At 33.7% G+C, this 19,100-nt stretch overlaps 1 protein-coding gene and 1 long non-coding RNA gene across 4 annotated transcripts in view; one reads left to right on the forward strand and one right to left on the reverse strand.

Moving 5' to 3' along the window:
* LOC133634164 (uncharacterized) overlaps positions 1-19,100 on the forward strand; it is a 36,823-nt gene that overhangs the window by 16,138 nt on the left and 1,585 nt on the right. The window lies entirely within an intron of this gene.
* pax5 (paired box 5) overlaps positions 15,094-19,100 on the reverse strand; it is a 240,272-nt gene continuing 236,265 nt past the window's right edge. For all 3 annotated transcript variants that reach the window (XM_062027220.1, XM_062027218.1, XM_062027219.1), the window contains one exon: positions 15,094-15,921. In XM_062027220.1, coding sequence (XP_061883204.1) covers positions 15,839-15,921 — 83 coding nt within the window. In that variant the 3' untranslated portion in view covers positions 15,094-15,838. The remainder of the gene's footprint in view (positions 15,922-19,100) is intronic.

Below are 19,100 nucleotides of genomic sequence, written 5' to 3' on the forward strand. Positions count from 1 at the left end.
AAACATGAATATTTTATAAAAACGTATAATGGATGGATAGATCTGAAGTTGATCTATAGATCGTATGAAAATTTACGACTTATTTTTGACACTTTTATGAGCGGGGCCCTTTCAGATCTTTAATAATTTTAGCGGGACCTTTTTTTTTTTTTAACTATCATGCTCAAAATATGATAATGAATCAAAATCAATGTTACATATTATTGACTTATTTAAGTTTTCAATTACTTCACATCAAATATTCCACTTGAGAAATAATTTTTGGGGAAAATATTTCATATTTTGTGTGTTTGCCATGTAGAAAAAAGTTTTTGTTTCTATAACAAAAATGGAAATAAAACAGAAAAAAAACATGAATATTTTATCAAAACGTATAATGGATGGATAGATCTGAAGTTGATCTAGAGACTTGTATGAAAATGTATGACTTATATTTAACACTTTTATGAGCGAGGCCCTTTTGGATCTCCAAGAATTTTAGCGGAACTATTTTTTTTAAATTATCATGCTCAAAAAATAATAATGAATCAAAATCAATGCTGTTATGAATTATTGACCTATTGAAGGCTCCAATTACTTCACATCAAATATTCCACTTTGAAATATTTTATTGTGGAAAATGTTTCATATTTTGTATGTTTGCCATATAAAAAAAATAGTTTTTTTTGTATGTTTAAAAAAAAAAAGGGAATAAAACAGAAAAAAACCATGAATATTTTACAAAAATGTATAATGGATGGATGGATCTGAAGTTGATCTAGAGACTTGTATGAAAATGTATGACTTATTTTTAATACTATTATGAGCGAGGCCCTTTCGGATCTCCAAGAATTTTAGGGAAACTATTTTTTTTTAAACTATCATGCTCAAAAAATAATAATGAATCAAAATCAATGCTGTTATTGACTTATTTAAGGCTCATCAAAAATTCCACTTTGAGATATTTTTTGGGGAGAAATATTGTATATTTTGTGTTTGCCATATATCTTTTTTTTTTTACATGAAAGGGAATAAAAGACACCAAAAAAAAGAAAAATTAATAAAAACTTAGAATCCACGGATACATCTGAAGTGGATTTAGAGACTTAAGCGTTGAAAGTAAAAAATAAAAAAAATAAAAAATATGACTTATTTTTAACACTTATGATTTTGGATTCTCAAGAATTTTAGTGGGATTTTTTTTTTTAAACCGTCATTGCTGAAAAAAATAATACATTGAAATCAATAGTGTTATGAATTATTGACCAATTAAGGCTCCCATCACGTTATATCAAATATTACATTTTGAAATATATATTGGGAAAAATATTTCATATTTTGTGTTTTTGCCATTAAAAAATGTGTTTTCTTTGACAAAAAGGCCATTAAACAAACAAAACCCATGAAAAAAACAATAAAAAAACTTATAATCGACTAGAGACTTACGCATTGAAAGTGAAAAAACCAAACAACTATGACTTATTTTGAACACTTTTACGAGTAGAGCCCTTTTGGATCCCCAAGATTTTTTAGTGTTTTTTTTTTTAACTATAATGCTCAAAAAGTAATAATAAATCAAAAATTCCACTTTGAAATATTTTTGGGGAAAAGGTTATGTATTTAGTGTGTTTGCCATGAAAAACAAAGTTGTATTTGGGTGTAAGATATAAACAAAACATAAAAAACTGTTGATCCAGAGATTTAAATGTTGAATAGGAAACATCTATGTAGACTTATTTTGTAAAAATGTTATGACTGAGACTGGACCTGGACCAAACTTGAGGGCCAAACGTTAAACAAAATCTATATACGTAGTGTATTGGTTTTAAAAAAAGAAAAACATCAAAATGGCCCCCACATGCTTAGATTTTTCTAGTGCGTGGCCCTCAGTGGAAACGTGAGGACGCCCTGGATTAGTAGACGTGTGTGACCGAGAAGGAGAAGGTCACCAGCCTGAAATCCGAGAGAATAGTTTAATATTCCTCATCCTGGTGGGGAGATGTGATGAGATTAGAGTCGAGCAGAGATGGGAAAGCGTAGAAAAAGAAGACAGGATGAGCTTCTGATGGCGCAGCAGGTTTGGCGTCCCCGGGGGGAACACGGGGCCATGAGAGCCAGGAGCTCAAAGGACAAAAGCAGTGTTCTCCTATCTACTGTAAGTGCAGTGTGGTACGGCACAGTACCCCCCACTCAATGTCACGCTTGGGGAAGATGGCCGGCCAATGAGAGGCCTCCCTCAGCCGGTGTCAGCCAATTAGGTCAAAGCCACGGCAAGGTGCGCCCGACAAATAATCCTCTTAATTTATCAGCGGGCTGACGTCGGGCCACCTTGGTGCTGAGGCGCCTCCTCAAGGGGAAAGTCCCTCGATCGATGAAGTGTTGAGAATGTCATTGACGAGATGTTTGGCTTGGATATCAAATCAATATCAGATAGAATTTTGCAACCGCCGATACGCGGAGTGGAACTGAAAGGCTTGAATGTCCAGGGTGAGTGGAGTGTGTGGATGTTGGAACGGTTCCAATCGGTTGAGAAATGTGGGACATGGAGAGGTTTGTATATTGTATTCATTGTCAATAGGGGGAAATTCCTGGTAATTTCAGGTAATCAGGGAATTTTCTGAACCGGGAAACATGCTGGCTTGAATGTCCAGGGTAAGTGGAGTGTGTGGATGTTGGAACGGTTCCAATCAATTGAGAAATGTGGGGTATGGAAAGGTGTGTATATTGTATTCATTGTAAATAGGGGGAAATTCCTGGTAATTTCAGGTAATCAGGGAATTTTCTGAACTGGGTTAGTGTGTGGAGTGTGTGGATGTTGGAACGATTCCAATCGGATGAGAAATGTGGGATGTGCAGTCGGTTGTATAATGACCATTCATTGTCAATAGGGAGAAAATTCCGGGAAAACCGGGGATTTTGGAAATGGGAGAACATGTTTTACGTTCGATATTTCGGAAGAGTAGTGTGGGTGGATGGTTTAAAAGTAGGAATCGGGTTTAAAAATCGCGCAACATTTAGAAAATGTAGGGCATTGTGGAACTCGGAGTATGTCTATTAATTTGAAGGGGAATTTCCTGGAAATGTAAAAATTTTGGGAAAACCTGTCATTTCTAAAAAATATTGATACTAGCACAATTGTCCTAAATGATATGAATGGGTTGGTGTTGACATAGTAACAGTTTGAATTGAGAATGGGTATTTCAGAATTCCTGGAATTTTGGAAAAACATTTAATTTGTACGAAAATAAAGGAGCATTTGTTGTCCCAGGTAAGAGGAATGTTTTGAGGGTGGAATGGTCAAAAACGGTTGAAATATGTGGACTGTGAAAATATTCCAGGAAGAGGTGAAAAGGGGATTTGGAATTCCGGGAATTCCAGGAATTTTTTTTAAATCTTGGAAATGGCAGTTTGATTGTCCAAGGTGAGTGGAGTGTGTGGATGTTGGAACGATTCCAATCTGGTGAGAAATGTGGGATGTGCAGTCGATTGTATAATGACCATTCATTGTCAATAGGAAGAAAATTCCGGGAATTTTGGAAATGGGAGAACATGTTTTACGTTCGATATTTCGGAAGAATAGTGTGGGTGGATGGTTTAAAAGTAGGAATCGGGTTTAAAATTGGCGCAACATTTAGAAAATGTAGGGCATTGTAGAACTAGGAGTATGTCCATTCATTTGAAGGGGAATTTCCTGGAAATTTGAGAATTTCGGGAAAACCGGTAATTTAAAAAAATATTTATACTAGCACAATTGTCCTAAAAGATATGAATGGGTTGGTGTTGACGTAGTAACAGTTTGAATTGAGAATGGGTATTTCAGAATTCCTGGAATTTTGGGAAAAATGTAATTTGTACAAAAATAAAGGAGCATTTGTTGTCCCAGGTAAGAGGAATGTTTAGAGGGTGGAATGGTCAAAAACAGTTGAAATATGTGGACTGTGAAAATATTCCAGGAAGAGGTGAAAATAGGGATTTGGAAAACCGGGAATTCTGGGAATGGCAGTTTGATTGTCCAAGGTGAGTGGAGTGTGTGGATGTTGGAACGATTCCAATCGGGTGAGAAATGTGGGATGTGCAGTCGATTGTATAATGGCCATTCATTGTCAATAGGGAGAAATTTCCGGGAAAACCGGGAATTTTGAAAACGGGAACATGTTTTACGTTTGATATTTCGGAAGAGTAGTGTGGGTGGATGGTTTAAAAGTAGGAATCGGGTTTAAAAAATCATGCAACATTTAGAAAATGTAGGGCATTGTAGAACTAGGAGTATGTCCATTCATTTGAAGGGGAATTTCCTGGAAATTTGCGAATTTTGGGAAAACCTATCATTTCTAAAAATATTGATACTAGCACAATTGTCCTAAATGATATGAATGGGTTGGTGTTGACGTAGTAACAGTTTGAATTGAAAATGGGTATTTCAGAATTCCTGGAATTTTGGAAAAACATTTAATTTGTACGAAAATAAAGGTGCATTTGTTGTCCCAGGTAAGAGGAATGTTTAGAGGGTGGAATGGTCAAAAACAGTTGAAATATGTGGACTGTGAAAATATTCCAGGAAGAGGTGAAAATAGGGATTTGGAAAACCGGGAATTCTGGGAATTCCAGGATTTTTTTTTAAATATTGGAAATGGCAGTTTGATTGTCCAAGGTGAGTGGAGTGTGTGGATGTTGGAACGCTTCCAATCGGATGAGAAATGTGGGATGTGCAGTCGATTGTATAATGGCCATTCATTGTCAATAGGGAGAAATTTCCGGGAAAACCGGGAATTTTGGAAATGGGAGAACATGTTTTGCGTTCGATATTTCGGAAGAGTAGTGTGGGTGGATGGTTTAAAAATCGGAATCGGATTTAAAAGTGGCGCAACATTTAGAAAATGTAGGGCATTGTAGAACTCGGAGTATGTCCATTAATTTGAAGGTGAAATTCCTGGAAATTTGAGAATTTCGGGAAAACCGGTCATTTTTTAAAATATTGATACTAGCACAATTGTCCTAAAAGATATGAATGGGTTGGTGTTGACGTAGTAACAGTTTGAATTGAGAATGGGTATTTCAGAATTCCTGGAATTTTGGGAAAAATGTAATTTGTACAAAAATAAAGGAGCTTTTGTTGTCCCAGGTAAGAGGAATGTTTAGAGGGTGGAATGGTCAAAAACAGTTGAAATATGTGGACTGTGAAAATACTCCAGGAAGAGGTGAAAATAGGGATTTGGAAAACCGGGAATTCCAGGATTTTTTTTAAAATATTGGAAATGGCAGTTTGATTGTCCAAGGTGAGTGGAGTGTGTGGATGTTGGAACGATTCCAATCTGGGATGTGCAGTCGATTGTATAATAACCATTCATTGTCAATAGGGAGAACATTCTAAGAAAACCGGGAATTTTGGAAATGTGAAAACATGGTTTACGTTCGATATTTCGGAAGAGTAGTGTGGGTGGATGGTTTAAAAGTAGGAATCGGGTTTAAAAAATCACGCAACATTTAGAAAATGTAGGGCATTGTAGAACTAGGAGTATGTCCATTCATTTGAAGGAGAATTTCCTGGAAATTTGCGAATTTTGGGAAAACCTGTAATTTCTAAAAATATTGATACTAGCACAATTGTCCTAAATGATATGAATGGGTTGGTGTTGACGTAGTAACAGTTTGAATTGAGAATGGGTATTTCAGAATTCCTGGAATTTTGGGAAAAATGTAATTTGTACAAAAATAAAGGAGCTTTTGTTGTCCCAGGTAAGAGGGATGTTTTGAGGGTGGAATGGTCAAAAACGGTTGAAATATGTGGACTGTGAAAATATTCCAGGAAGAGGTGAAAATAGGGATTTGGAAAACCGGGAATTCTGGGAATTTCAGGAATTTTTTTAAATCTTGAAAATGGCAGTTTGATTGTCCAAGGTGAGTGGAGTGTGTGGGTGTTGGAACGCTTCCAATCGGATGAGAAATGTGGGATGTGCAGTCGATTGTATAATGACCATTCATTGTCAATAGGGAGAAAATTCCAGGAAAACCGGGAATTTTGAAAACGGGAACATGTTTTACGTTTGATATTTCGGAAGAGTAGTGTGGGTGGATGGTTTAAAAATCGGAATCTGATTTAAAAGTGGCGCAACGTTTAGAAAATTTAGGGCATTGTAGAACTTTTGAAGGTGAAATTCCTGGAAATTAGAACATTTCGGGAAAACTGGTAATTTTTAAAAATATTGATACTAGCACAATTGTCCTAAATGATATGAATGGGTTGGTGTTGAGTCGATCGTATAATGACCATTCATTGTAAATAGGGAGAAAATTCCAGGAAAACCGGGAATTTTGGCTAATAGTTAGCATGTGTCAAGTACCAAGTAATATGGGTCTGAGGTGTTCGACTGCAAAATTGGCTGAAAAAGTTAGCATGCTAATGTCAGTAATGCTGCCTGAGGCTGAACCAATCAGTGGCCTCGATACTGATTGGTTGACTCATACACGTATTTTTACTTCATTTAGACATGTTTCATTTATGGCAAAACTACGTAGAATATGCTGCGATACGGATGCCAGAAAGCTAAGATGTGGATATCGTGTTCAGATAGTTTCGCACGCACTGGTTTTGGCATCTTTTAACGTCCAAAATGTATCAAAGTGGCCCCCGCGCCCTTCAGTTTTTATTTACGCGGCCCTGGCTGGAAAAGCTTCGGACACCCCTGGACCAGAACTTGAGGAAGGGACTAAGAAGTCCATCCGTGGTTTATCCTGGCCTGCCTGCTACTGGATTGGTTGGTTTTTTAGTGTCACGTGGTCACTTGTGGGCGCTGTCAAAGGCACTGTCCTCGTCTTTCAGCTGGTGCGGTTCAGGTTTTTAATAATGCCTCAGAAAGATGTGGGAAGAAAGACAGAAATAAGGAAAAGGCGTGTGCAGGCAGCAATAAGACAGCTGACAAGAGCGTTTCCTTTCAAGCACCCAAAATAATCTGCTCTCTTTCCTATGTGCAGCCCTGGGATGCACGGACAAGAAAAAGCCCATCACATGGGAAGTGAAGCCTTACAATTAAACCGACATATGCACAAACCCGTCGCTACGTTTTAATCTCTCGGAAATCTTCATTTCTAAAAATCAAAACTCAAACAGGACGTAATAAATGTTGTGTGAATGGAGGTAAAACAGGAAGTGCAACAAAATAAACCTCAGAACCCCAAAATATTTCAGCTACAATTGCTAATAAATAATACAAATGTGAATATCGAACTAAGTTGCTTCATACCAGCAATTATATTTACAAGGTGAAACTAATATGTGACATGCAAGTCGGGATATTTCAAGACTTCTTTTGGATATGGAGAAGTTTGTATATTGTACAATTGTTATTGTGTGAATGTTGGGACACACACAATAAATAGACAATTGTTATTGTGTGAATGTTGGGACATTCACGCAATAAATTGACAATTGTTATTGTGTGAATGCATGGACACTCGCACAATAACAGCTTGACAATTGTTATTGTGTGAATGTTGGGACACTCACACAATAAATTGACAATTGTTATTGTGTGAATGTTGGGACACTCACGCAATAAATTGACAATTGTTATTGTGTGAATTTTGGGACACTCACTCAATAAATTGACAATTGTTATTGTGTGAATGTTGGGACACTCATGCAGTAAATTGACAATTGTTATTGTGTGAATGTTGGGACACTCACACAATAAATTGACAATTGTTATTGTGTGAATGTTGGGACACTCACGCAGTAAATTGACAATTGTTATTGTGTGAATTTTGGGACACTCACACAATAAATTGACAATTGTTATTGTGTGAATGTTGGGACACTCACGCAGTAAATTGACAATTGTTATTGTGTGAATTTTGGGACACTCACTCAATAAATTGACAATTGTTATTGTGTGAATGTTGGGACACTCACACAATAAATTGACAATTGTTATTGTGTGAATGTTGGGACACTCACGCAGTAAATTGACAATTGTTATTGTGTGAATTTTGGGACACTCACACAATAAATTGACAATTGTTATTGTGTGAATGTTGGGACACTCACACAGTAAATTGACAATTGTTATTGTGTGAATGTTGGGACACACACAATAAATTGACAATTGTTATTGTGTGAATGTTGGGACACTCACACAATAAATAGACAATTGTTATTGTGTGAATGCATGGACACTCACACAATAACAGCTTGACAATTGTTATTGTGTGAATGTTGGGACACTCACACAATAAATTGACAATTGTTATTGTGTGAATGTTGGGACACTCACGCAGTAAATTGACAATTGTTATTGTGTGAATGTCGGGACACTCACACAGTAAATTGACAATTGTTATTGTGTGAATGTCGGGACACTCACACAGTAAATTGACAATTGTTATTGTGTGAATTTTGGGACACTCACACAGTAAATTGACAATTGTTATTGTGTGAATGTTGGGACACTCACACAATAAATAGACAATTGTTATTGTGTGAATGCATGGACACTCACACAATAACAGCTTGACAATTGTTATTGTGTGAATGTTGGGACACTCACACAATAAATTGACAATTGTTATTGTGTGAATGTTGGGACACTCACGCAATAAATTGACAATTGTTATTGTGTGAATTTTGGGACACTCACTCAATAAATTGACAATTGTTATTGTGTGAATGTTGGGACACTCATGCAGTAAATTGACAATTGTTATTGTGTGAATGTTGGGACACTCACACAATAAATTGACAATTGTTATTGTGTGAATGTTGGGACACTCACGCAGTAAATTGACAATTGTTATTGTGTGAATTTTGGGACACTCACACAATAAATTGACAATTGTTATTGTGTGAATGTTGGGACACTCACGCAGTAAATTGACAATTGTTATTGTGTGAATTTTGGGACACTCACTCAATAAATTGACAATTGTTATTGTGTGAATGTTGGGACACTCACACAATAAATTGACAATTGTTATTGTGTGAATGTTGGGACACTCACGCAGTAAATTGACAATTGTTATTGTGTGAATTTTGGGACACTCACACAATAAATTGACAATTGTTATTGTGTGAATGTTGGGACACTCACACAGTAAATTGACAATTGTTATTGTGTGAATGTTGGGACACACACAATAAATTGACAATTGTTATTGTGTGAATGTTGGGACACTCACACAATAAATAGACAATTGTTATTGTGTGAATGCATGGACACTCACACAATAACAGCTTGACAATTGTTATTGTGTGAATGTTGGGACACTCACACAATAAATTGACAATTGTTATTGTGTGAATGTTGGGACACTCACGCAGTAAATTGACAATTGTTATTGTGTGAATGTCGGGACACTCACACAGTAAATTGACAATTGTTATTGTGTGAATGTCGGGACACTCACACAGTAAATTGACAATTGTTATTGTGTGAATTTTGGGACACTCACACAGTAAATTGACAATTGTTATTGTGTGAATGTTGGGACACTCACACAATAAATAGACAATTGTTATTGTGTGAATGCATGGACACTCACACAATAACAGCTTGACAATTGTTATTGTGTGAATGTTGGGACACTCACACAATAAATTGACAATTGTTATTGTGTGAATGTTGGGACACTCACACAATAACTTGACAATTGTTATTGTGTGAATGTTTGGGCACTCACACAATAACTTGAAAATTGTTATTGTGTGAATGTTGGGACACTCACACAATAAATTATCAACTGTTATTGTGTGAATGTTGGGACACTCACACAGTAAATTGACAATTGTTAGTTAATGTTGGGCCACTCACACAATAAATTGTCAATTTTTATTGTGTGAATGTCGGGACACTCACACAGTAAATTTACAAGTGTTATTGTGTGAATGTTGGGACACACACAATAAATTGACAATTGTTATTGTGTGAATGTTTGGACACTCACACAATAAATTGACAATTGTTATTGTGTGAATGTTGGGACACTCACGCAGTAAATTGACAATTGTTATTGTGTGAATGTTGGGACACTCACGCAGTAAATTGACAATTGTTATTGTGTGAATTTTGGGACACTCACACAATAAATTGACAATTGTTATTGTGTGAATGTTGGGACACTCACACAGTAAATTGACAATTGTTATTGTGTGAATGTTGGGACACACACAATACATTGACAATTGTTATTGTGTGAATGTTGGGACACTCACACAATAAATAGACAATTGTTATTGTGTGAATGCATGGACACTCACACAATAACAGCTTGACAATTGTTATTGTGTGAATGTTGGGACACTCACACAATAAATTGACAATTGTTATTGTGTGAATGTTGGGACACTCACGCAGTAAATTGACAATTGTTATTGTGTGAATGTCGGGACACCCACACAGTAAATTGACAATTGTTATTGTGTGAATGTCGGGACACTCACACAGTAAATTGACAATTGTTATTGTGTGAATTTTGGGACACTCACACAATAACTTGACAATTGTTATTGTGTGAATGTTTGGGCACTCACACAATAACTTGAAAATTGTTATTGTGTGAATGTTGGGACACTCACACAATAAATTATCAACTGTTATTGTGTGAATGTTGGGACACTCACACAGTAAATTGACAATTGTTAGTTAATGTTGGGCCACTCACACAATAAATTGTCAATTTTTATTGTGTGAATGTCGGGACACTCACACAGTAAATTTACAAGTGTTATTGTGTGAATGTTGGGACACACACAATAAATTGACAATTGTTATTGTGTGAATGTTTGGACACTCACACAATAACAGCTTCACAATTGTTATTGTGTGAATGTTGGGGCACTCACACAGTAAATTGACAATTGTTATTGTGTGAATGTTGGGACACACAATAAATTGACAATTGTTATTGTGTGAATGTTTGGACATTCACACAATAACAACTTGACAATTGTTATTGTGTGAATGTTGGTACACTCACACAGTAAATTGACAATTGTTATTGTGTGAATGTTTGGACACTCACACAATAACTTGACAATTGTTATTGTGTGAATGTTGGGACACTCACGCAATAAATTGACAATTGTTATTGTGTGAATGCATGGACACACACAATAACAGCTTGACAATTGTTAGTGTGAATGTTGGGACACTCACACAATAACTTGACAATTGTTATTGTGTGAATGTTGGGACACTCACACAGTAAATTGACAATTGTTATTGTGTGAATGTTTGGACACTCACACAATAACTTGACAATTGTTATTGTGTGAATGTTGGGACACTCACGCAATAAATTGACAATTGTTATTGTGTGAATGCATGGACACACACAATAACAGCTTGACAATTGTTAGTGTGAATGTTGGGACACACACAATAACTTGACAATTGTTATTGTGTGAATGTTGGGACACTCACACAATAAATTGACAATTGTTATTGTGTGAATGCATGGCCATTCACACAATAACAACTTGACAATTGTTAGTGTTAATGTTGGGACACTCACACAGTAAATTGAGAATTGTTATTGTGTGAATGTTTGGACGTTCACACAATAACAAGTTGACATATCTCACTTTGCATGTAATGACTTATTAGTTTCACATTGAAGTAGAATTGCTGACATGGATGGTTGCAGCCATATTCTAATTTGCAAGAGGACATTAAATGTAATACTTGAGTGTGTACGTGAGTGGCAGGAAGAAAAGCTCTGTTTGGCACCACGCTGGATTGGCCGTATAATTCCCAATAGAAGACAAGCCATCTTGTGCTAGGTAGAAAATACTGTAACGTTTCATTCAATTTTTTTTGTTTAGTTTCCATAATTTGCCCTCAGAGGACTTTCTGGAAAGGAAGCGAGCCCCTCCTGAGGACACCACCTTGCTGTAAGGCCTCCACCCACCGCGGTGTATTACATTGTCACAGCGCATAACTAACCTGGGAGAGAAAAGACCCGAAAGAAATGTGATATTCCGACAGAAACCATGTTGTGATGTTACAGCTGAAGGCCAAGCACTCACAAAGAGGAGAAGGAAAGAAAAAAGAAAAAAAAAAGTCATCTATTCCTCCAAAACAAAACGGCGGACGATAGTCTCTTTGTGCTTTTGTAGTTAGTCAGCCGGTCCACTAGAGGGGGCCCATCTTTGGGGAGTTCTTCAAGGGAGAATACAATACTATAAAGACAAATAGGTGGGCGCCACTGCTTCTTCATGGTCAGAGCCGTGCGTGGAGAGAGTATGGCCGACTGGGTTTTAAAGTTGGTAGCAAACATGGCCGCCTTGGCGTCACGTGAGGAGACGCTTTTTGCCAATCGTTTAGGACATTTAGGTGTCCAAACTTATTGACTTGGGGCCAGGGGCTGAAAGTCAACTGCATGTACAATAATATATATATATATATATATATATATATATATATATATATATATATATATATATATATATATATATATATATATATATATATATATATATATATATACATACATATATATATGCATATATATATATATGCATACATATATATATGCATATATATATATATGCATACATATATATATATATATATATATATATGCATACATATATATATATATATATATATGCATACATATATATATATATATATATGTATGCATATATATATATATATGTATGCATACATACATATATATATATATATATATATATATATATATATATGTATGCATACATACATATATATATATATATATATATATATATATATATATATATATATATATATATATATATGCATACATATATATATATATATATGCATACATATATATATATATATATATATATGCATACATATATATATATATATATATATGCATACATATATATATATATATATATGTATGCATATATATATATATATATGTATGCATATATATATATATATATATATGTATGCATATATATGTATATATATGTATGCATATATATATATATATATATATATATATATATATATATATATATATATATATATATATATATGTATGTATGCATACATATATATATATATATATATATATATATATATATATATATATATATATATATGCATATATATTTATATATATATATATATATATGTATATATACATACATATACATACATATATACATACATGTATATATACATATACAATGGGGCAAAAAAGTATTTAGTCAGCCACCCATTGACAATCAATGGGTGGCTGACTAAATACTTTTTTGCCCCACTGTATATATATACACACACACACAGATATATATATATACACATATATGTATATATATACACACATTTATGTATGTATATGTGTATATATTTGTGTTTATATATATATGTGTATAGATAGATGGATATGTATATATGTATGGATAGATATGTATATATATATATATTTATATATAGAGAGAGATATACAGTATATATATATACATATGTATATATATATATGTGTATATATATATATATATAATATATATATATATATATATGTAGATAGACATGTATATATCTAGATATATATATATGTAGATATAGATATAGACCTATATATATATATATATGTATATATACATATATACGTATATATATATATATATATATATATATATATATATATATATATATATATATATATATATATATATATATATATATATATATATACATATACATACATATATACATACATGTATATATACACACATATATATATATATATACACACACACAGATATATATATACACATATATGTATATATATATACACACATTTATGTGTGTATATGTGTATATATTTGTGTTTATATATATATGTGTATAGATAGATGGATATGTATATATGTATGGATAGATATGTATAGATACAAGATCTATCTATATATATAGATATGTATACATATATATATATATATTTATATATAGAGAGATATACAGTATATATATACATATGTATATATATATATATATGTATAATATATATATATATGTGTATCGATAGATATGTAGATAGACATGTATATATCTAGATAGATATATATGTAGATATATATATATGCATATATAGATATAGACCTATATATATATATATATAATATAAAGATATAAATATATGTATACATACATATATATATATATATAGAAGTGTATATATGTGTGTATATGTATATATGTGTATATATATTTACATATGTATATACATATATGTATGTATATATGTGTATATATATTTACATATGTATATACATATATGTATGTATGTATATATGTGTATATATATGTACAATATATGTATGTATGTATATATTTGTGTATATATATATACACACACAGCCTATACATGTGTGTGTGTGTATATATATATATATATATATATATATATATATATATATATATATATATATATATATATATATATATATATATATATTTAAATCATATCATACTAATATAATAGATATATAATTGAGAGTATGAGAAAGTTGGACTCCTATGTTGTTTACTTCTGTGACGACCTTCTTAAAGTTTAGTAATCAATCAGAAATATGAAGCAGCTAAAACGAGCCAAACATGAAGAAGTGTGGAGAGTTTTTTGCATTTTTCCCATCATGCATTGTAATGGATTTAAATGGGTGTCATTTTGAATTATATTAGGTACTTGGACTTTAAAAAACAATATATATATATCCACAAAGTCCAGTGAGCAGGTTGTGTTACGTGTGACCATGTGTGTTGACTTTTTGTGTTGCTTTATTTGCACCATGACTAGGAAAGGTTGTTTGGATGGGGTCATACTGTATAAGTAAATGCTGTGCTGTGTGCACTTCAATGATGGCCATTAACATGATTTGACACAACATTTGGAGATCCTTTGTCCATACTCCCTCTGATTGGTCCAAAGTCCCTCACGTGACTACCGGGCGCCATGTTTGCTACCAACTTTGACACCGAGTCGGCCGTACGGCTCTCTTCGCGGTCTCTTTTAGGAAATACCCACAAAGCAGGTCGGCGTTTTAAACAAGAAAACCTCAGGCGCAACACATATTATAAACAAAGAATGTTTTTTTTGTTGTTTTTTTGTATTTTAAAAAAAAAAAGATTTTACTGCATCATCATCATCATCATCATCACTATTCTATAGCACAACAGCGTGACACTTTATAAATTGTTACAGGCAGAGTGCGGCGCAAAAAAGCTCAATATATTACTCTTTCTCCTCCTCCGTTATAAATAGCTCTTGATGAGTACTAAGTAGGCGGGGAGGGGGGGCCGTGTGTGTGTGTGTGTGTGTTGGATAGCACCTTCCTGTACATTAACACACTCCCTGTTTCCTTCCGGGCTTCCTTCCAACACGCTTCATCGTACACGAGAAGTCTGTGCTTTGTCAAAAAAAAAAAAAAGTGTCTTTGAATGGGAGAGGCTAACGTTTGGTCATGAGAGAGTTGGATTGTCTTTTACTTGGCCGTAACACGGCATAGAACTTTAGCATGATTGATAGCAGGTTATATAAAAAGAGGAATTTGATTTTGTTCGCCTTTATAAAAAAAAAAAAAAGAAGCCCAACCCTCATACACAGAAGTTCACAAGACTTTTAATCACCGCTATGTTGTAGAAATGTAGTGGTGACATGCTTCAGTGGCGCCGCGTCACCTGAAAGGCTCTACAGGTGAGCAGTGCAAAGCTCCGCCCTCCGTGGCAGTCCAAAAATATTTACCCACGTCAAAATAAGCGTTGTCCGTGTGCACGGGGCAGGCTTGTACTGAGCGGTGCTGGTGCTATCCTTTCCTCCATCTCCATCCCCCCCGTCCTCCTCCTCCTCCTCCTCGGAGTGGGCGGGGTCAGTGGCGGTCGTAGGCGGAGGCTGTCGCCGTGGCGGCAGGTCCCGCCCCCCGGGATGTGGCGCCGTAGTAGTAGGGCGACCCTGGCGGGGAAACAAGCACTCGTTTCATGCTTTCGGCTGTGTGACGTTGAATTGTCCGCGATGGCAGTGAACGCACCGCTGAACTCAACAACGGCAAAATGAATATAAGACGTACACAAACTCCTTTTTTCAGAAAAGGCTGTTTTCAATATGACTGATACCATAAAGTATACTTTGATGGTTTTGCCTAATTGATTGGCATTATCAAAAAAAAAAAAAAAAAGATGTTCAAATTAATAGCCATTCTACGGAGCCCCTAAAGGGACATGGGGGAAAACAATTTTTTATATATATATTTATTTTTTTATTTGTTTTTTTTTTAGACATGTATCTAGAAACTATCTCGTGCGCACGAGAAACTTTTTATAAAGTTATAAAAAAAAAAAAAAATTTAAATTTTTTTTTTAGACATGTATCTCGTAAACTTTATTAAACTTAATAAAAAGATAGTTTCTCGTGCGCACGAGATACATGTCTAAAAAAAAAAAAAATTATAATTTTTTTTTAAATAGTTTACGAGATACATGTCTAAAAAAAAATAAAAAAAAAAAATGTATATTTGTATTTTTTAATTTTTTTAGACATGTATCTCGTAAACTTTATAAAACTTTATAAAAAGATAGTTTCTCGCGCGCACGAGATACATGTCTAAAAAAAAAAAAATGATGAACGTTTTTTTTAATAAAGTTTACGAGATACATGTCTAAAAAAAAATACAATAAAAAAAAAAAATGTATATTTGTATTTTTTAATTTTTTTAGACATGTATCTCGTAAACTTTATAAAACTTTATAAAAAGATAGTTTCTCGCGCGCATGAGATACATGTCTAAAAAAAAAAAATTATGAACATTTTTTTTAATAAAGTTTACGAGATACATGTCTAAAAAAATAATAAAATAAAAATACAATAAAAAAAAAAATGTATATTTGTATTTTTTAATTTTTTTAGACATGTATCTCGTAAACTTTATAAAACTTTATAAAAAGATAGTTTCTCGCGCGCATGAGATACATGTCTAAAAAAAAAAAATTATGAACATTTTTTTTAATAAAGTTTACGAGATACATGTCTAAAAAAATAATAAAATAAAAATACAAAAATGTATATTTTTATTTTTTTAGACATGTATCTCGTAAACTTTATAAAAAGATAGTTTCTCGTGCGCACGAGATACATATCTAAAAAATAAAAAAATTATTAAAAAAATGTTTTCCCCCATGTCCCTTTAGGGGCTCTGTACCATTCTTATTTGTAGCGATTCTTAATTCATTCCCAAATTTTCCATGCAAGATATGAATAAAATCCTTTTTAATCAATTAAAATAAACTATTTAGATTTTAGCAATAATGAAATGGGATGAGAAGTGAAATTAATGAATGCCATTTCTTTCCTTTCATACAATTGATAAAGAATATATTTTTTTAAATTTTCTTTGTAACCTGACACACACACACACACACACACACACACACACACACACACACACACACACACACACACACACACACACACACACACACACACACACACACACACACACACACACACACACACACACACACACACGTATTCGTTACCTTCTTGAGACCTAAGAAAAATGCCTCCCTCTTTAGGACCACCAGAGGGGGAGCACTTCCAATTTTTACACACACTTGTTATTTCATATGTTGACCAGAGGGGGAGCACGATTAAAAGCGACACACAGTCAATTAGAAAAATCCCTCCTCTTTAGGACCACCCTCATTTTGATAGATGTCACCAGCAGGGGTGCAAATGAGACATTCTCTATTAGATGCAATGTTATTGGGACCATGATTTATGTCATCACTTGTTCACACCTCCTCCACACACACACACACACACACACACACACACACACACACACACACACACACACACACACACACACACACACACACACACACACACACACACACACACACACACACACACACACACACACACACACACACACACACACACATTTTTGTATTTGTTACCTTCTTGAGGCCTGAGAAAAATGCCTACCTCTTTAGGACCAGCCTTTCTAGATATATAAAGATTAGTATTGACAACATTAATAATATATACATACTATGCAAATGTAAAAAAGCTTGTTGTGAAAATGAGTTGGAATTTCACAAGAAAATGTCACAACTTCACAAGAAAAACTGATCATTTTGGCGGTATTATAATAAAAGTCATAATTTTACTCGACGCAAGTCAAAATTTTATAAGAAAAACTGAACATTTGTGCAATGTTATGATAAAAGTTGGAATTTTACTCGATAACAGTCGCAATTTTACAAGAAAAGCTTAAGATGTTGGCAATTTTATGAAAAGAGTCGTAATTTTACTCGACAAAAGTCACAATTTTATAAGAAAACTTTAAAATGTTGGCAATATCATAATAATAATCCGAATTTTACTTGGCAAAATTATGACAAAAGTCATCATTTTACTCCAAAAATGTCACTGTTTTACAAGAACAACAAAAATTTCTGCAATATTGTGATAAAAGTCAGAATTTTATACGACAAATGTCACCATTTTGCATTAAAAAGTAATAATTTTACATAAAAGAGTAATAATTTTACGAGAAAATAACGCAATATTACTGAAACAGAAAGAATATGAGAAATTGTTCCCAATTTTATAAGAAAAAAGTCGACACATTGTGAGAAAAAGACTGTTTTAGTTATTTTTTTATCTTTTGTTTGTAATTGGATTTTAATATTCATTATTTACTTCTTTATTACAGTATGTCTCTATATACATATACTGTATATATTAGCTTAATTAAGATTAAAGTACCAATGATTGTCACACACACACTAGATGTGGTGAAATTTGTATATTTTTTAAAATAAATTTTGGTCAAAGGGGGCGCTTTTCAATTTCTTACACACACTTATTACATATGTTGACCAGAGGGGGAGCACTTCAATGTCTTACACAGACTTGTTATTTCATATGTTGACCATAGGGGGAGCACTTTTAAAAGAGACACACAGTCAATTAGGACAATCCCACCTTTTTGGGACCACCCTCATTTTGATAGATTTCACCACCAGGGGGTGCAAATGAGATCTCTATTTTTTTCTTTTTTGTAACGTGCTTAAGGCCGATGACAAAGGAGTCAGGGACCACAGATGGCCCCTGTGCCGCACTTTGGG

The sequence above is a fragment of the Entelurus aequoreus genome, linkage group LG18, assembly GCF_033978785.1.
Source record: "Entelurus aequoreus isolate RoL-2023_Sb linkage group LG18, RoL_Eaeq_v1.1, whole genome shotgun sequence".
NCBI lineage: Eukaryota > Metazoa > Chordata > Actinopteri > Syngnathiformes > Syngnathidae > Entelurus > Entelurus aequoreus.